Source organism: Grampus griseus (genome assembly GCF_964374135.1).
Source record: "Grampus griseus genome assembly, chromosome: 4".
NCBI lineage: Eukaryota > Metazoa > Chordata > Mammalia > Artiodactyla > Delphinidae > Grampus > Grampus griseus.
Window position 1 is genome coordinate 41,750,052 of NC_138997.1, and position 21,245 is coordinate 41,771,296.

General features: G+C 35.5%; 1 protein-coding gene across 2 annotated transcripts in view; it reads right to left on the reverse strand.

Moving 5' to 3' along the window:
- The window catches only part of CFAP299 (cilia and flagella associated protein 299), a gene marked incomplete at both ends in the record, with an annotated part of 629,105 nt that overhangs the window by 8,749 nt on the left and 599,111 nt on the right, over positions 1 to 21,245 (reverse strand). For both annotated transcript variants that reach the window (XM_082653737.1, XM_082653736.1), the window contains one exon: positions 9,719 to 9,848. In XM_082653737.1, coding sequence (XP_082509863.1) covers positions 9,719 to 9,848 — 130 coding nt within the window. The remainder of the gene's footprint in view (positions 1 to 9,718; positions 9,849 to 21,245) is intronic.

Genomic DNA, 21,245 nt, shown 5'->3' on the forward strand with positions numbered 1-21,245 from the left:
TAGACTTTCCTAGTCAGAGGCTTAAAACAATTTTCCTTTGTCATGTATGTTTTATTGAAATATATACTTTTCTTTTCACAGAAGATATTCAACTTGGACAGTGAAGGGTTATCATTCATACTTTCATTACTAAGCATTGATATATATATATGTATATAATTTTAAATTATATATTTAATTTTTTTCTTTCCTCCAGCTCACCTTTTCTGTGCTACACCTTATTTATGAGTTCATATATTGGACCCTTAACAACAATGTGCTTATCTCTAGGGGTTGTTGCATAATACTGCATAAAAATTAAAATCAGTTTTCCAGGTTGAGAAGAGGTCATCACATTTAAGCTTTAGGAGTTTTAATTCATAAAAGCCAAGCTCTGTTGTGTAATTTTTAATGTATTCCTCAAGGCCATTGATTTTAGCAGTTAGTTGAGTAAATACTTAATTTATATGTGGTGGACTTTCAGTTCAGGTATACCAGGTGATTGCCCAGGGGAGAAAATGTTTAAAAGCTCCTTAGTATGTGGGTGTTTTAGGGCTATAATCAACCAAACATTCAATAATTTGGGCAGCAAAACCAGAAAGTTGGCAAGGCCTCCGCTTTACTTAATAACTGTGACTGTGCCACTGTTAAAAAGCAACTTTTACAAGAGCTCTCTGAGGAAAATCCAGGAGCCAAAAAAGTGGTGCTGGTGATTCAGTAAGTATCCCTTGCCCCATTAATTCAAGTTTGCGTGGAGTTGAGGGAACGCTGTTGGAGACTTTGAAGAAATCATAGCTTCTCTTAAACCTATTCTAGTCAATATGGGTTCTTTTTAAAACTATCCAATAGGAAATATACCTTGGCCCTGTAAAAAGACAGACTGTAAAACTGAGGACCTTCAGTGAGGGTGGAGCTTCAAGAGAATAAATTCGAACCATCTGCGGGAAGGATGTAGGAATGTTATGGGCCACCATTTTGAGAAGAGAAATTTCAGCCTGTGACAGGCTCCAGATGATTTTAACATAGTCAATGAACTGGGAGGCAGAATTAGGAGGCAATTAACACCTTTCCTACTAATAGTAGCAAGTGTTTGGGTGGGGGTTTGCGGAACAGAGGAGAGAGGAGCTGTGAGGAGGTATTGCTGGAATCGTCCTCTAAATTCAGCAAACAAACAACCAAAACCCCCCAAAACAAAAACATATGTTTTCATTAGTAGAAGTTATTTTTAATTTTAAACGTTGTTCACTAGATATTGTTTTGCTCGTAGAAAAAGAAAGTAAAATGTGGCTTTTTGATTTTTTGTGTCTTTTTGCATCTGTATCATATACAATAATGACTATACATTCATTTTTAAAAAATAATAAAATACCAAGAACCTAACACAGCGCCATTGCCCTGGACACCTAGAATCAGCACTCCAAAGTTCAGCAAAGGACCCCCAGGGTTAACTCACCTACCAAGGACAGAAAAGCACCAAAGTCAATTACTCTGGCAATTTTCAACTCTTTAAAAATAGCATTAACTCTACATATGTTTCAAATGTCTAAGATCCTAAAATAGTTTAAAGTTAACCTCAAAAGTTTCCAGGATATTTTTGGCCCTCCTATTCATTTCTTTAGCAAATATTTAATATTCAGTTTATTCATTCCACAGATGTTTACTAAGCACCTGCCATATGCTAGCACTAGAGACCAGAAAGGGTTTCTGCCCTACCTTTCAGTTTATGCTTTATAAGTCTCTGTCATGTATGTTTCATAGAAGCCTCTGGGCAAACCTACCTGACAAAATGATTCTTGATGAGGCCATGACAGCAAGAATGAGTACCATCACCCTTATTCTATAATGATCCAAGTAAGTAAGGAAAAATTTATCAGTGGAAGCATCTACTGTGGTCATTCATATTACTGTGGAGGTTATCCAGAAGCCTTTGCTGTACGGTTTGTACTTTGTAGTCAGTTTGTGCAGTCTCAGGAATGTGTAATTTAGACTACTTAAAATTAACACTGTTGACTTAAAAGGTGTTTTAGAGGAATGAAGTTTGATTACCTTATGGACATATGGTAAGGTGAAACAATAGCTAATGATATATCACTATGAAAAGCAGTATATATCAAATCCAGCTAATCTTTAAGCTCACCTGAGGAGACATTTAAAAATACTCTTGGGCATATAACTGGAGAAAACCATAATTCAAAAAGACATATGCACCCCAATGTTCACCGCAGCACCGTTTACAATAGTCAAGACATGGAAGCAACCTAAATATCCACTGGCTGATGAATGGATAAAGAAGATGTGGTATATATATATATATATATATATATATATATATATATATATACACAATGGAATACTATTCAGCCATAAAAAAGAACGAAATATTGCCATTTGCTGCAACACAGATGAACTTAGAGATTATCATACTAAGTGAAACAAGTCAGACAGAAGACAAATATCATATGATATCATTTATATCTGGAATCTAAAAAAATGATACAAATGCACTTATTTACAAAACAGAAATAGACTCACAGGCATAGAAAACAAACTTATGGTTACCAAAGGGGACAGGTAAGGTGGGGCATAAATAAGGAATTTGGGAGTAACATATACACACTACTACAAACAAAACAGAGAAACAACAAGGACCTACTGTATAACAAAGGGAACTATACTCAATGTTTTGTAATGACCTATATGGGAAAAGAATCTGAAAAAGAAAAAAAAAAAATAAATGTAGAACTGAATCACTTTGCTATACACCTGAAACTAACACAACATTGTAAATCAACTATACTCTAATAAAATAAAATATTAAAAAAATACAAATTCCTGGGCCTTGCCACAGACCTATGCAGTTTGAACCTCTAGGGGGTGGAGCTTAGTGTTCTCCTGATTGGCTGGCGTGAGGAGAGAGGAAGGGGAAATGCTATATAGAAGTGAAGGAAATTGCTACTAATCAAGCCATGGTGGGCTGGATGTTGATGAAGAGCTCTTGTGATAACAGTTTGCATTCCAAAGTAGCACATTTTTATGTTTGAACAGTTGTGATTTTCAAAAAGGGGAGACTGGGTTGGGGAGCACCTGCTGTATAGACAGGAGTATTGATATGTAAAGAGAAAAGAAATACATCCTGCTAAATCAATGCACGGTCTGCATTTGCATATTGTCCAAGTTCTGTGACACTCAGGGTGAACCAGAAAGGTTTATGCTATAATAATGTCTTTTGTTTCAATTTCTTACATCTAGTAGAAACCACACATCTCTAAGATCTTTTAACATTTTTGTTTGTTTGTTTGTTTGCTTGTTTTGTTATCAGCTATTTATCAGGGAACTATATTCAAATTCACTCTATTAGACACGAAACAAAGTAATAAAAAGGAGCCTCTGTCTTACTGAATTTCACATTTTTCATACAATTGATTTTCTTTTGAACACCAATTGGAGTTTAACCAACAGAAAAATAACCTCCTTTCAAAATGTCTTAATCATTTTTGTACTCAGAAATTTTGATTCTAAGTCATAACACAAATGGTACAGATTTTCATTGAACTGTGCAGAATGGCAAAAACTCATTAGATTTGGCTTCCACTCTTGGAGTTCAATTTTCTCTCAAAACTTCTCTGCTATTTCTCTCCTTCCTGTACCTTGGTCTCAACTGCTTGCAGTTAAGAATCACCTGGGAGCTTTTAAAAAGTATGGATGCCCAGGCCTTCCACCCAGACCAATTAAACTAGAATCTTTGGGGATGAATCTTTGGGGATCAAATATTCTAAAACTTTCTGGGTGATTCTGATGTCTGGCCCATGCTGAGAATGACTCTTTAGCCAAAAGGAGCTCCTCTCCCTTCCCATGTAGCCGCATGCTCTGTGCTTCCACACCTTTTATGTGATGTTCCTTCCTATCAGTATACTCCTCTGCTCCAGTCCTCATGTTTTCACCATACTCATCCTTTAAGATCCAGTTCAGATGCCATCTCTTTCATTAACTTTTTTTTTGAATGCTTTAGGTCCAAAGTAACTTCTTCCTCCTTTGAATTCTTGGAGCATTTTCTTTCCTCTCAGGTCACTTTCCAGCTTGCCATTTCTCTGCGTATTTTATGTTCTCACCCGCCCACCAATTAACCTATAAGCTTTTTAGGGCAAGAAACCCACCTTTCGGGTCCACTTTTTATACCTCACAGTGCCCAGTAGTTACTCAGTAAACATCAGACGAGGAACAGGAGGATGGAAGGAAGAACGAAGAGGCGACAGACTGACTAACATCCATCCACCTTTTTCTCTATACTCATCCAGCACTAGAACTAACTCTCTTTCTCTTTCCTAAGTGTTGGAGTAAAGTGAGATCTCTCAACCACTTTTTCTTCATTGATATATTCTCTAAGTTTTGTCTTTACCTGGATGGCAGGGTAGTTGTGATACTAAAAACGTAACTCAGAAACATCCTAACTGGGGTAGGGCCCCTAATTCTGGTTCTCTTTGCTCTTCACCTGGATTACTGTTATGCTCTCATTTTCTCCAGTCTTTCTCCCTAGTCTGTCGTGATCAACACCCTCTAATCTCCTTAAAACACAACTTTCTTCCTGTTATTTCCCTGCACAAGAGCCTGGGCATATTTCCCTATTTCCTGTCAGGTCTACTCCAAGGTCTTCATCAGTCTTGCATTCAAGGCTTTTCATGACCTTTCCATGCTCAATTCCCATTCTGCTCCTTCTCCAAACTTATTCAGCAGCCAAATTGAACTATTTAGGTTTTCTTTGCCTTTGTTTTACACTCATCAACCTTATCTTTGCTAATAGGTTTCATTCCTGGCATTATCTTCTTCTCCATCTCTATGAGTTCAATTCTTAATCATTCTTCAATTTCAGGTAAAAGATTACCTCCTCTATTAATAATCACCTAATAATCCCCAATGCTGTCCCCTCACCGTCTCCTTTCCACTGGCTCCTGCCTCAGATCAAAAGTCATCTCTTCCACTGAATCCCCAAAGCATTTCTCTTTTTTGCAACATATCACTTTCTTCCTTATGTTGCAGTTATATTTTTTACATGCCTGTTTCCTTAAAAATCTTTCAAGCACTTAAAGGGCAAGGGTTGAACTCTTGCTCATCTTTACATTCCCTATGGTGTCTCAAATTTATGTTTAACCTCCATCGCTAGAGTCTACTAATGATGAACTCTGTGACCTTGAACAAGTCATTTAACCTGTTTGTGTCAATTTGTTCATAAATCAAAAACATATTCTAATTTAACAGTCTTAATTTGAGACAGCTTAAATTACATATTCCTGGGACTGCACAAGAACACTTGAAAGCACATACCAAATAAAGGTTTCTGCATAACCTCAACAAAGCCTGCAATTATGGCAACACTAGCTGTTTCCACTGATAAGTTCCTGTAATTTATTTTTTGACTTACTTGGATCAATACAGAGTGGTGTGACTGTACCCTTTCTAGCTATCACTGTTACCTCAAGCATCAGTGACATAATCCACTCCTCAACTTTGAATTATTATAGCATTATATTTGTGTGTTTGGAGGGAATCATTCATTTAATCATTTGTTCCATGAATATTTATTAAGTACCTATTAACCAGACATTTTTCCAGGTGATATGTTCTCACATTAGTTAATAGAAGAGGGGAGGGGAAAGGAAAAAAGCTGATGTAACTGTGGAAGATGTTTCCTATTTTAACCATTTTATGTCATCTTATTAGTAGATCATGAAGGTTTTAGACCACCTATGTTAGGCTAAGACTCAAAGCAAACTCTTTCAGGTTAATGTTTCCTAAAAGTAAAAGAAAAATGCCTAGTTTTTCTCATTTGTCCAGATAGTGCAGAGGAGTGAGTGCAAACTGTGTCCCCTCAGTCCTTCTAAAGGTAATACAATGGAAACATTTTGGTGGGTGTGAATCACTTAGACAAGCATTCTTCACTCAAAAGTAGAAACTGACCTTATTTTTTCCAGATGTTATGCAGCTGCAGGGAAGTTAAAGCCAGTGGTCCTGTTTTCAGTGCAACCAAACTCTTATTGCATTGGGAATTTATTAACCAATGAACTCATATTACTTGTTCTAAGACCTGCACAATTTTCTTTTTTCCACTCTTACCATTCACAAACAACTATGTTTCATAGGAAACATGCTTCAGAATTAATGAGTCTACATCTGTGTTGTACAAAGGAAACACATCCTGTTTACCAGTGTTTCCACTTTTCATTTATCTTGACCCCTTTAATTTTAAGCATAAAATATTTCAAAGAGAGTACTTGAAGGAGAGTTGAGTTTTGTTGTTCTTACAACATTTTATAGCACTTTAACTATGAAGTTATTAGAAGGTGTTCATCTTAAGAAGAATTGTCAGCAAAATTATTAAGAAGAATACTGACTATAAAAATGTAACTCGTATCGTTGTTTGTAGTTCAAAAAACTTGACATATTAGCTTATTTCTTCACTCTCCTGCAGACCTGTAAGAGCTGCTATGTGGATGCATGAAATATAAAAGGATCATGGCTCTTTGAGGAGGGTGAAAAAGCTAAGAAATCAGGTAGGTGATGTACATGCTACTTTTATATCTAGTCCATAAAAATGAAAATATATGTGTTATATTTTGTTTGAGAACACTTGTGTTTGGGAACAGAGTACCAGATCTCTTGAGATTATTGTGCTTTTATAGATAAGACTTTTTCAAATTGTGGTTCATGGCAATCTACAGCAGAATCACACTGGCCACTTATGAAAATATGTACTTCTGGGCCCAGTTGAGTCAGAATCTCTGTGAATCAGGTCTGAGCCTGTAGAAGGACTCCAGAGATCAGAAAACAATGATAACAACAACAACAATAAACTCTCATCTTCCAGTTGTGAACAGTAAAGCCTAGGGAGGTAAAGTGAATTTCTCAAGGCCATGCAGCCAGTTAATAGTAAAGTAAGGCCTAGAATTTTGTTTATTAATGCTGAGACCGACATTCTTTTCCAGTAAGTTTTTGTCTTTAAAAAGATAAGCTTAAAATAAAATTTAAAGAAATAGAAGTACCCAAATATCATTGGATGTCTCACCCAATAATTCTTTACTTTTATCATTAATTAACCAAATCCTTGTTCATTCTCCAAGATTTTGGAAGTAACTTTCCTTCAGACTCATCATGAATCTTTTGAGTTATAAGTAAAATCTTCCAGGAAAAAAGAGGAAGACATTATATTTCATGGATTGTTGACTAAGTCTTTGAAAGATCATGATTGATTACTTTGTAAATGTGTGTTTTAGTTAAAGTTATTTGAACCAGTCAAGCAGCAGTTTGGATTCAATAATGATTCTTCAAAGACATAGACAAAAACTCTAATTCATGACATACATTCTTGATATATGTATATGGCATCAGTTAAAATAGAGCCCTAAAAGAGTCTGTGTGATATCATTCAAAACTGATTCAAAAATTTGTTTCATACGTCTTAATGATGCTATAAATCAATTTATATCTTTTCTTATGTACATAGTTTAGCCTTCAAAAAGGAAAAGACTCTGTGAATGCTATTTATTAAGTTTTCTGTAATTTGCCTCAAATGATAACATGGTGACATCCATCTATGTTGAGTATAGAGGCACCACCAGAGAGAAGATGCACTCATAAACTTCTCCGCTATTCATAGATTCATAATAAATATGGCCCTACTGATGTTCAGGTCCAGTCCCTCATCTTACTAATGAGAAACCTGAGAACAAAAAAAAAAAGAGTAATGTTCTTTTGAAGGAGATAGTGTTGTGTCAGAAACTGTCACCATGGTTGTTAACTCTAACTCTCCCCCTCCCCCAAGGGAATGTAAGCTGTGGGGAAGTGTTATCTTTGTCTCACAAGAAACCACCAGAAGAGAAAAACAGGAGGCCACCAGAACTGGTTAGAACTGGCCAAGTCTAAAATGGCTGATGACCTGGTCTTCAGTAGACCTTGAGCCCCATCATACACTCACTGTAATACACGAGCATGCTAAGTGACACGCTTGCCGGTGGCCATAACAGGAATTACCACACCATAGAAGGAAAAAAGGAGGTGGCAACCAGTTCCAGGAAGAACCCCGCCTATTCCCAGAAAGCCAATGCATATGCCTCCCTGTCATTAACCCTACCTTTAAAAATCTTGCCTTGATCACCCCCTGACTAGAAGTTGATTTGTGAACTAAGTTCCGGCTTCTCCATTCTCTGGCCATTGAATAAAGCTTGTGTTATTTCAATCTCAGCATCAGTTTTGTTATTGCCTGTGCAAATCTGAACAGGAAAAGAAGCTCCCTCGCCAAGGCAGGTGTCTTCAGCCAGGCTAGGGCACAAGGGTGGGGTGGGGGGTGCTCCATAAGGCCAATATAGTAACAGAACTGCTAGTTGTCTACGCAAACCTCTCTTCTCCTTTTTGTAGAACTCTTGTTCTACAAGACATATGACTACCTAAATAAAGATTACATTTCCCAGCCTTCCATGTAGCAAGATATGGCCGTGTGACTAAGCTCTTGCCATGGAACATAAGTGACCATGAGTGTGGTAGCTTTGGGGAAACTTCCTTACAAGGCAGCGGGGGCATGTTCTTTGTACCTACTCACCTTCTTCCATACATTCTGTTTAAAAGGTGGTTGTTTTGGCTGGAGATCTATGTTGGCCTAAGAGGATGAGGGCCACCTTGGCCCAGATGACAGTGTAGCTGCCACTCCAACTTTGGACAGCCACTATATAGACTTACAAGTGGGAGAGAAAGAAGTCTCTTTTCTCTTTAAGTCACCAGCTTGGGGTTTCTTGTGTTTGAAGCTGTATCTGATTCAGACAAGAATCTATTTCATGCTACAAAATTTCCTTTATTCATTTTTTGAGCACATAGTTACTAAGTACTTTTTATGAGCAAAGAACTACATTAAGTGGATATGAAACTAAATATTTTTTATTTTGAAAAACTTTTTGAAAAGGTTTTAGATTAAGACTCCCCTTTACCTTCAGTCCATTCTTTACCTACCCCAGGCATATCACACAATTTTATTCCTTCACTATGAAGAACTATTTCTCTTGACTTTGGATTTTAGACTGATATTGTCATGTGAGTAACATGTTTTCTAAAAGTTAGAAAAAAAACCCACCAAAGCAACCCAAGCACATACGACTTTTACGTTTCAACCTTCACCCCCAGCTATATGACAAATCATGATTAAAAGTCATGATGTAAACGTAGTCTTTGAAAATATGTAAGATGTAAACATTTGTCTTTGAACAAATTCAAAATATCATGGCACATGTTTTAAAAATATTTAAATCAAATGTATTTTCTAAGTTAATGCTCAGAAATGCAGTAAACACAACACTGTTTTCAGTGTTAGTCACATAAAAAAAGGTATGTGTGTGAGGTGAGAGTCTCTCTTCCCTAAATGACTCATCTCCCTTTTCAGAGCAGAAAGTTACTGGACTCCCCAGAATCAGAGCAAACAGATTTGCTGTCACTGACTCCCTTACCTAATTCTGCTGTCAGGCATGGAGAAGTGTTCCCACATGTGAGTTCCATTTAAATTCCTCCCAAATTCTTCTTTGTTGATTTCTGATAATTTATTGTTTTGAAGTTTTTTTCTTTAAGGAGAGTAGATGCTCTAAGTTTCCACATATCTTTTCACTTCTAAATTTAAAAGCTTAAGGTCAAATATTTAATAATTTTTGAATGATGGTAGAGATACAATAAAATTTGAGGAGATACCTAAGTGTAAAAGCAGACTTACCTTAGGGTCCACGTTGAGAATTTTTCTGTCTCTTTTGTATTTGAAAAGTAAGCCTTCTGGATTATCAGCAATCACTTGGTAGTTGGGAGTTGAATTCCAAACAGCAACATGACTGTCCCAGTTGTAAAAACTATAGAAATAAATATTTATTAGGAATTAATATGCATAATGAATTAAATTGACAAATATATTTCAGAAAATATTTGGGGCAGTTCAGCTTCAAAATAAATGGATAGGATTTATATATACATACATTTTATTATATATATATTTATATTATTTATATATATATACAACAATGTAGACCACATGTGTGATTAAAATTCTTGCAGAAAAGATTAGACTGGGTTATTTTCAAATCATTTAGATACATATTTATGAATGTTTTGCATGATTTCCTGGTTTGGACACTCTAGGACCTAGGACCTATTCCAGTATCATATTCCCAGGAAGTCAAGAAGAAAATTGATGCAATTTAAGGCTATTTCTTCTAGTTCAGACTCTTCAAGATATTGAGTATTCAGGGTATTAAGAGACTGTTTACTGGAAGGAAAGGCAGGCTAAGTCACCTCTTTTCATTCAAAACAAATTAATTCATTTCTTTAAGGTTCTATTTTTCAATAATATGTTTCCCAGGCAGTAAGAAAACTACTTGTGTTTGAGAGGTTACCAGAGGCCAGGCATGATGTGATGTATTCTAAAACAAAACCCATATGAATTTGCTCTTATTTCACAGACAAAGCAAGGATACTATGGGAGTTCAACTAGCATAGTTAACACCCTGCAACTAATACATCATAGGGTTAATATTTCAACCCAGATCTGTGTGTTTCAAAGCATATTCATGTTCTTTCTACTGTTCAACATTGCCTGTTCAATCCCTTCTTTGGAGGTTTGTCTATGGAAACTTTCTGTTTTTTTCCATCTCTCATTTTATACTTACTTGTCAAAAACAAATATAATGCTGTTATGTTCATTGGAAGTATACTCAATACACTTATTTTTACATATCTTATTCCCATTAACACATTTCTAATATTATGTTTACTTTTAAAATGACAGCCACAGAGATAAGTCATGTAGAGCTCCCAGCCCAGTATGCCTCTCAAATATTTGTAATATTTATTTTTAATCATTTTCCCCTTATCCTATTTCTGGGTTGTTTTTCCCTCTATTACTCCTCTTCTTCATTTTGAAAGAGTAGATTTCATTGATTAAACTCACTCTGAATTACATTGTTTTCTGAGGCATCACCTTTTTGCTACTACCTGAAAATGTAATATGTTTACTCTCAAATTTTTTAATACTCAGAAAAAACTGATTATATAGATCATATATTTATATCTTTGGGGGTGCATATTAGTGAGAACTATTCTCTTTCTTCCCCTCTTACTCCTTCTATGGCCAAGACATTGGAGTGTCTGCCTTTTCTGAGGCACAGAGTCAGGAAAAGTGGTTTTCCAACCATCTCTGTCTGTTTAATCAAGCCTCTGCAAGAGAGCAGGAATGACTATCTGATTAGTGAACTGAGAAAAGGAGCTAAACATTCATGGCTTTCTAGGTCCTCACTTTAGCCAGCTTTCATGAGTGAAGTTTATCATGGCAGGCTCAATGCCCAATAGGGTGATGATAGGAGAGCAGCCTATAGTACTGGTGATAAATTCAATCCAGTGGTAAAAGTATTACAAGCCAATTTGACTATGCACCTAAGCTGGGTCCCCCAATTCAGTTTAATTCATAATAAAGAAGATAAATTGACCTCTATTCTCCTGGCTGTTCAGTTAGGAGATTCACAAATTGGAATAGGGGACATGGGTATGATCCTCAACTATATATATATATATATACACATACATATATTTCTGAGATATATGGATATACATAACCCCAATAAAATGCTTGAGTCATACAGGCAGATTTTATATATATACACTTTATCAAAAAAAGTTAATTTGTGTAGCATGTGGTACTTTTGATGAAGTGATTTGGATTGTTAATCAATACTTTTGTTTTACTAGGCAGGGAAGGGAAACAGGTTTCATCTCACATGCCAATTCTAATAGCTAATAATTATTAGTATTTAATAAAGATAACTAACACTTATTTAATAAGCACCACACCATGTGTTGGGTACTGTTCTGAGACTAATGAATCTATTATCTCATCAACCTTATTGTCAACACCATGAAGTAGGCATAAAACTATCCCCTTTTATACATGCAGAGCCCAAGTGATCTTGAAGTGTACTTGTGGATGAAGATGAGGGACTGGATTTGAGAAGACATTGAAAAGTGGATTTAATGGTTATGAGAAAGACATCAATGAGATAAGAGTCTAGGATTACTCTCAGATTTCTGGTTTGAATACTTAAGTGGATGGAATTATTTACTAGGAACTAAAATACAAGGTAAGGAACAGATTATAGGAGGTGAGGTGGGGGGCGTGTAGTTCAGTTTTAGACGTCTTGAACTTGAAATCCTTATGAAATATCTAAGAAAATGAAAGCAAGGATCTTGGTTTGTGTTGTTTACTGCCCTATTTCCAATTCCTTTTTTCAGACCATGCCTCACAATGGTAGATGCTAAATGCATATTAATGGAAGAAATAGATAATGGATGAATTTCTGAAGTTAGAGACTTTTCTTAGATGGAGTAATGTATCTAGAAGTATCAGCAGTGTTTAAATTCAAAGAGGTGACTGAGATGGACAAAGGAGAAGATGGAGATAAGAATGAAATCTGGAACATCAATTTTATCGAGTAGGAAGGGGAATCAGCAAAGGAGAGTAAAAAACAGTGATCTGAAGCATCAGAAAGAACCAGGAAAGAGTTACTTTTTTGCAAAAACTGAAGAGAGGAGAATATATCAAGAAATAGTACTTTAAGAAAGACAATAGTGTCAAATGCCTCATATATTAGATAAGGCATGAAGAGAGTTCATCAAAATTTGCACTTGGAAGGATATTACAGGAAAAGCAGTTGCAGTAAAATGGTGGGGGCAAAATTCAGTTATAGAGAATTTAAGGGCAAGATGGGAACAGATTACTGAATAAAAAATTCCTTTATTAATTTAGTTATAAAGTAAACAAGAAAACTAGGGTAGCACTGGGGATATAAAAAATTAAAGTTCAGCTTTTTTTAAAAAAAAGATGAAATATTCTTGAACATGTTTCCATGGTGTGAAGAGGGAAAAATAGAGAAAGCAGGATCCTAAAGAGGCAGGAGCTATAAAAAGGCTTTGCCATAAAAAATTCTATATGAGAAGATGTATCTAATATACAACAGAACTATGATATTCCTATATATATGTAGGTTAATTTGATTTTAGTGAGAACCCTGCATATTATTTATTACTATTCCTATTATATAGATGAGTGAACTGGAGCTAAGAGAAGATAATAAAAAATTTGAAGTTTACATTACTAGTAAGTACTAGAATACAGTCTCAGACCTAGCCTATAGAATCTAAAACAAGTACTTTTTCTAAAAATTTTTATTTTATTGTGGTAAGAACACTTAACAGGAGACTTGCCCTCTTAACAAATTTTTAAGTGTACAATACATTATGTTGACCGTAAGTACAATGCTGTACCGCAGAGCTTTATAGCTTATTCATCTTGTTTAAGTGAAACTTTATGCCTGTTGATTATTAACTCCTCAATTCCCCCTCCTCCCCAGCCCCAGGTAACCACCATTCCATTCTTTGAGTCTACGAATTTGACTATTTTAGATACCTCATATAAGCGAAATCATACAGTATTTGTCTTCCTGTGACTGGCTTATTTCACTTTTCATAATGCCCTCAAGTTTCATTTGTGTTGTCACATATTGCAGAATTTCCTTCTTTTTTAAGGTTAAATAATATTCCATTGTATGTATATACCACATTTTCTTTTTCCATTCATTTGTCAATGGACATTTAGGTAGTTTCCACATCTTGGCTGTTGTGAATAGTTTCTTTTAGACTGCATATAGTTGAGTGTTGTTTTTTAAAATCCATTTAGCCATTCTGTTTTTTGATTGGGGAGTTTAATCCATTTATACTTAAAGCAGTTATTGATAGGGAAGGATTTATTCTTGCCATTTTATTAATTGTTGTCTGTTAGTCTTGGAGTTCTTTTGTCTTTTTTTTTCCTCTCTTGCTGTCTTCCTTTTTGTTTTGTTAATTCTTTTATTGATATATTTTGAATACTTGATCTTTTTCTTTTGTGTATCTTCTATAAGTATTTTTTTGTAGTTATCTTGAGGTTAACATAAAATATCTTATAGTTGTAAATGTTAATTTTAAGATGATAATAACAAGTTTAATCACATACACAAACTTTACATTTTAACTTCTCCCATCCATGTACTTCATGCTATTGTCAAAATTTATATCTATTCATACTGTGTATCTTTAACTTTTTTGTTATAATTATTTTTTAATACTTTTGTCTTATAATTTTTATAGTAGAATTAAAAGAGATTTACCCACTGCCATTACAGTAATACACTACTCTGAATTTTTTTATATATTTACCTTTATCAATGAGTCTCATACTTTCTTATGCTATCATGTTTCTTTTTAGCATCCTTTCATTTTAATTTGAAGAACTCCCTTTAGCATTTTTTATAGGGCAAATCTAGTGGTGGTGAACTTTCTGAGCATTTTTTCTGTGTGGGAAAGTTTTTATCTCTTCTTCATTTTTGAAGGACAGTTATTCTGGGCATATTACTCTTTGGTAGTAGCTCTTTTCTGTCAGCAGTGTGAGTCTATCATCCCACTCCCTTCTGGCCTGCAAGGTTTCTATTGAAAATCTGTTAATTGTCTTATAAGAAGGCGAGGAGGGTCCATTGGATGTGACAAGTTGCTTTTCTCTTGCTTCTTTCAAAATTCTCTCTTTGTCTTTGATTTTTGACAATTTAATTATAATGTGTGTCTTGAAGTAGATTTATCTGATTGGTGTCCCTTAAGCTTTTTGGATTTGGATGTCCATTTCCTTCCCCAGATTTTGGAAGTTTTCAGTCATTATTTCTTTGAATAATTTTTCTCATCCTTTATCTCTCCTCATTCTTGGAATCCCATAATATGTGTATTGGTTCCTTGATGGTGTACCATAACTCTCTTAAGGTTTTTTCACTCTTTTTCATTGTTTTCTTTTTGCTTCTCTGACTTAATTATTTCCAATGACTGGTCTTTGAGTTCATCGATGTTTTATTCTGCTTAATCTAGTCTGATGTTGAAACACTTTAGTGGGTTTTTTTTTAAGTTTAATTATTGTCTTTAGCTCTATGATTTCTGTTTTGTACTTTTTAATATTTTTTCCTTGTTGAATTTCTCCCTTTGTTCATGAATTGTTTTCTTGACCTCAGTGAGCACCTTTATGACAGTTATTTTGAATTCTCTTTTAGGTATACTATCAGTACCTTTCTGTAGTGTCAGTATCTGGAGATTTATCTTATTCCTTTTGGGGAGAACATTCTTGCCTGATTCTTGATTTTCCTTGACTTTCTGTGTTGCTGCCTGCATATTAGACAAAGTAGGCATCTCTCCCAGTCTTCATGGACTGGCCTTATACAGGAGAAGACCTCCACCAAGCAACCTGGACAGAGATTCACTGGCCTCTTCTAACTTTTTCCCTCCCCAGGGAGAAGCAGGCAGCTGTGGGTTTTGTCATTTGCTATGTGATGAGCAGGGAGTAAGATCTATGTATGATGTCTACCAGCCCAAGCTGCTGTCGCCATTTTCCTCCAGGTGCATGGAATGTGCCTGGCCCACCAGAACTCCAAGACTGGCAAAATTGAAGTTAGTCCTCTGGGGACCCACCCCCCCGAGAAGAGCTGGGAGTCTGAATGCACAGACCAACCCCTGCCTCCCTTGGGAGAAGCTGAGAGTTAGGGTGTTTCTTTTTCATAGTATGGTGCTATGCTGGCAGTAGGGATTCCAGTAAGATGGTGTCCCAAACCTCTCTACTGGCTTTGGTGAGGCTGGCTTTGCATTTGCCTGGGGATACAGGGACCTGTCAATTAGTTTCTGGATTTATCACAAAGGGAATTTGTCTAGGAATTCTTGCTGAATCTGTGTATTGTGGGAGGAGAGTCCAGGGCTTCCTACTCTGCTATCTTGCTGATGTCACCAATCCAAATGCTCTTTTTAATCTGCTATTTCTTGATTTCTTTTATTTTTAATTAATTTTTATTGGAATACAGTTGCTTTACAATGTTGTGTTAGTTTCTACTGTACAGCAAAGTGAATCAGCTATACATATATATATATATATATATATATATATATATATATATATATATATATATATATATCGCCTCCTTTTTGGATTTCCTTCCCATTTAGGTCACCAGAGAGCATTGAGTAGAGTTTCCTGAGCTACACAGTAGTTTCTCACTATTTATCTATTTTATACATAATATCAATAGTGTATTTATGTCAATCTCAATCTCACAATTCATCCCAACCCACCTATCCCCCTTGGTATCCATTTGTTCACGATAAAACTTTTCCTAGAACTAACAAACATATGAATTTCAGCTAAACAAGGAAAAGAAAGAAAGAGAGGGAGAGAGAAAGAAGTAAAAAAGGAAAGAAAGGAATAAAAAGGGGAAAGGAAAGAAGAGAAAAGAGATTTAAAAACTTCCCCAAACTTAGATTCTCTCCAGGTCATCACACTTTTCTCCTAATATATTATAATTAAATCTATCTTCTCTATGCCAACTTACCTCGATCGCTGTTCCATCTCAGTTCTCTCACCTGAGCTGCTTATCCACATGACTTGCTCAATTGTAAATATTTACTGGGATAAATCATAGACTCCTCAATCTCAACATATTAGAAAATAAATTTTTCCCACCTTCCAAACCTGTTTAAACTTGCTGTACTCTATCTAACAATAAGTGGCACTCGAGCTTCCCTGGTGGCACAGTGGTTGAGAGTCCACCTGACAATGCAGGGGACACCGGTTCGTGCCCCGGTCTGGGAAGATCACACATGCCGTGGAGCAGCTAGGCCCGTGAGCCATGGCCACTGAACCTGCACGTCCGGAGCCTGTGTTCCACAATGGGAGAGGCCACAACAGTGAGACGCCCGCGTACAGCAAAAAAAAAAAAAAGTGGCACTCAATAAATGTTCATTGACTAAATTAATGATATATGTCCATCTTTATTATTATTTGTGATACAGCTGATTACAGTATTTTTAATTATTACAGAATTAAAATAAAGAAGTAGCAAGAAAATTTACTTTAAAATGTAATTAAGAGAATTGATCTAGAACATTGATCTGGGACTTAGGAAATCTAAACCCTCATGCAGTGGTTTCAATTTTCTCTTATCTAAAGTTTAGAGGTTGAACTATATATTGCAAAGGCTCTTTACAATGGTAATAGACTGTTATTATGAAAGCTTCCTTTGATCCAATGAGTTCTTACACGTTATTTTAATTTACGTCTAAGTGGTCACATCTAGAAAATACTTGTAGAAAAGTTCAAACATACTGTATCTAAAATAGATAGAAGAACTTAAGGGGTAACTTATGTGAAATTATTTAAGGTTTAGGAATAAAAGAACAATTTTCCATTTGCTCCCCATGAAAAGCATCCAAGGTTTGGGCATTTTGTTGTATGAGAGTGTACTTATACACAACTTATACAAATAAGTTGGGATAATGAATTGAGATAAATATGTGTAAAATCTGTTCACTAAGTGATAAGGGGGTCCTCATGTATGTTTTTGGAAACAATTACCTGTTTGTCATCTATTTTACATGATAACTCCTGATACCAGAGAAAATATTTTTATGACATTACACGACAACAGAGCATTGGACCACCAGGGGGAGTAAATTTCAAAGCCGTGTCTCCAGAATACTTTGTTTGCCCTAGTTTTGCTCAATATCTTCCTTCAAATGGAGTGGAAATGGCATATTTAGGGAAATCATGAAAGCACAAAATGGGCAATGCTATCAAAGATTAGAAAAATTTGCACTTAAAAATACATTTAAAGGCAATCCAAGGCCTTAGGGGTGAATACAGAACAAAAATAATGACTATAAAAATTGTAGTCTCCAGTACATAAAGCACAGGGAAAAAATAAGATCACTACCACAAGAACAGGGAATTTGAAATCACAGAGAACACATCACTGAAATAGAAGCTATTACCATCTAAGAGATTTTCCCCGTGAATATAACCAATAGTTCATAATGATTAGGAGGGAGATGTTTCAATCTCTATTAATTATGGAATCTTTTTGGGTTTTAAACTGTTGGACAAGTAGGCATGTACAGTACCTAATACTTGAATATGCTTATACAGTTAAAAAAAACATTTCATTTGAGAGAAAAATAAAGAATATTTATAAGATATAATTTTTAGGACAGAGAGATATTCATATTTAAAGGAAATTTGTAAAAAACAGAAATAAAATTAAAAACCTACAAAAACATTTTTTGTGAAATCAAAAGATTTTTATTGAGGGACTTCCCTGGTGGTCCAGTGGTTAAGAATCCACCTTCCATCGAAGGGGACGGGTGTTCGACACCTGGTTGGGGAACTAAGATCCCATATGCCGTAGGGCAACTAGGCCCATGCGCCACAACTAGAGAGCCTGCATGCTGCACACTCTGGAGCCCCCATGCTGCAACAAAGAGCCTGCTCACAGCAGCGAAATATCCCACATACCACAACGAAGATCTCACATGCTACAGCTAAGACCTGATGCAGCCAAATAAATAAATAAAAAGAAACACACACACACAAAAAAACAACTGACAGTGGTTTACACCCATAGTTCACTTCTTTAAAAAAAAAAGATTTCTATTGAAAAATGAAAATTCAGGGGATTTTATGAGAGTCATGGGGACATTTAAGCATTAAACATTATTGTCTCCTTTTTAATCTCTGTGTAGACAGTCTGTAAGTAGGATGGCTTTACAATTTTACTTTCTAAACTAGGCTCCTTCTGTGAAAGAAGAAAGCTGCTACTAATTGTGCCAACACAATAAGAGTGAGCCCAGACGATGCCAGGAAAACTGAGATGTGTGGTCTCTACACCTACAAACCATTTAAACACTGCTGTTTTAGAGCTGATTTATCCAATGTTTGTGCAAAATGTTTCCAAAGTTTTGCCATGGATTTGCCAAAAATATGATAAAGTTGTTTAAAAAATGCTAAAACATGTTTTCTTATGGTTGATACTTTTTATTTTATTTTATTGCTGTGGAAAAATTATATTATATGAAATTGCAATTGTGGTATAGAGACATGAAATTTAATCTAGAATAATAAACACTCCTGTTCTTTTTCTATTTTTCAAATAATATCAAAGCAGTAAAACATTCTATAACAAACTAATTTCCTGAAATATCATATTCCATGTAAAAATATAGGTTTGATCAGTTATTTTGGTTGGTAAGAATATGAAATCTAAAGTTTAGTGTTTCCATAAGTTAGTTAACTTGGCTCCTATTCATAACTATATAATGTATCTCTAACTTCAATCAGCTATTTAATAAATGCATATGCCAGTTGGGAAAATATAAATAACTGTTGAATAACCTACTGTAATTATTAAAATAATTGAGAACATTAAAAGCCCTAGTGACAGGTAGTCAGAAGGGTCATTCAATTCAATTCAACATGTCAAAAATGCAAACAAAGGATTATAATACAGCATGAAAAATGATACAATAGAAATTTGTGTGAGGTATTTTTGGACTGTAGAGGTCTAAAACAATACATATCTTGCTGAAATATATTTCTAATGAGATTTTCCTGATGGAAAGAAGCAGGGCCAAGCATTCCAGGTAGAAAGGATAGTAAAAGTTAGATTAGATAAGAACTGAAAAATGTTCATGATCAGTGTTAACATTTATGAGAGATATTCAGTAGTTTATTGCTAATGAGGCAGAAAGCAAATTGCTGTGAATTGAGAATTGAATGTGAAATGTGATTATTAACTGTCTTCTACCAAAGTGCAGAAAGTTTGGGTGTGCATTCCCTTTGGGGACAGAGTGGCTCAGAGCAAAGGAAGCAAGGAGAGCTGGTAAGTTTGGCTTTCCTATCCCTTTAAGGCAGTGGATAGAAGGGAGTGTTCATTGCCAGTAGGCTATTGCTCTTAATTTTCATTTGAGTCAGAAAACAGATGTCTATCATGTTCATCATATTATGTGCTCTGAACCCAAAGTGCAATGTCAAGTATATGGACTGGTTATGGAAGGTGCTAAGGGAGAGATGAATGTAATATAATACCTGGGATACTTGACTATTTGTGATAAGCCCCCAACGGGGACTTATCAGGGAAAGATTCTGAGGAAATATTCCATAACTGCTTCTATACTCCTATGCTGGCCTCCTCACTGAAGACCCTAGCCCTCTGGTGGGATGTCTGGAATGCTTCATTGCTAGCTCCATGCAATGGGAAAGAAGCAGGTGATAATCACAGATGTACTTATAACCATATCTTCCCATAGTAAGGCTATGGAGATAGATTTATGAGTTACACAAAGCTCTTTCTGATTTTGCAATCAGAGCAAGTATTAGAAACATCCTGAGAAGTATTTGCAACTTCTCAGTTGCAAATCATAGAATGAGAACCTCAAGGTCAAGCAAGAATGCCAGTAGCTAGTCCTATAGTGGCCATTCCCGGTGAAGAGATTGCAAAGAAAGCACTTTCCCAAGGCAGAAACCTGAAGGAATGGTACAGGGATGGGGTGGGTGTCCCAGAGAGCCCTACTTAATTTCATTCTCTTTCTGATATTATTATTGAAACAACTGACACTTGTTATTTTACATTGATGTAGTGCTTTGTCATCTAAAAAGAGCTTTCACGTTTATACTCTTGTTTAATGTCCAGAATAATGATGTATTAGGTAGGGTATTTATTTATAGCTTATTACAAAATATTGAATATAATTTCCTGTGCTATACAGTAAATCCTTGTTGCTTATCTATTTTATGTATAGTAGTTTGTATCTGTTAATCCCATACTCCTATTTTGTCCCTTCTCCCCTCCCCTCCCTCTCCCCTTTGGTAACCATAAGTTTGTTTTCTATGTCTGTGAGTCTGTTTCTGTTTTGTTATATGCATTTGTTTATTTTTTTGATTCCACACATAAGTGATAACATAGAGTATTTGGTTTTCTTGGTCTAACTTATTTCACTAAGCATAATACACTCTAGGTCCAACCACATTGTTGAAAATGACATAATTTCATTCTTTTTTATGTATGAGTAATATTTCAGTGTGTGTGTGTGTGTGTGTGTGTGTGTGTGTGTGTGTGTGTATACACCAACTCCTCTTTATCCATTCATCTGTTGATGGACACTTGGGTTGTTTCCAAACCTTGGCACCTGTAAATAGTGCTGTTATGAACACTGGGGTGTATGTATCTTTTAGAATTAGTGTTTTCATTTTTTTTCCCATATACACACCCAAGAGTGGAATTGCTGGATCTTATGGCATTTTTTTGTGGAAACTCCATACTGTTTTTCACGTGGCTATATCGATTTATATTCCCACCAACAGTATACAAGTGTTC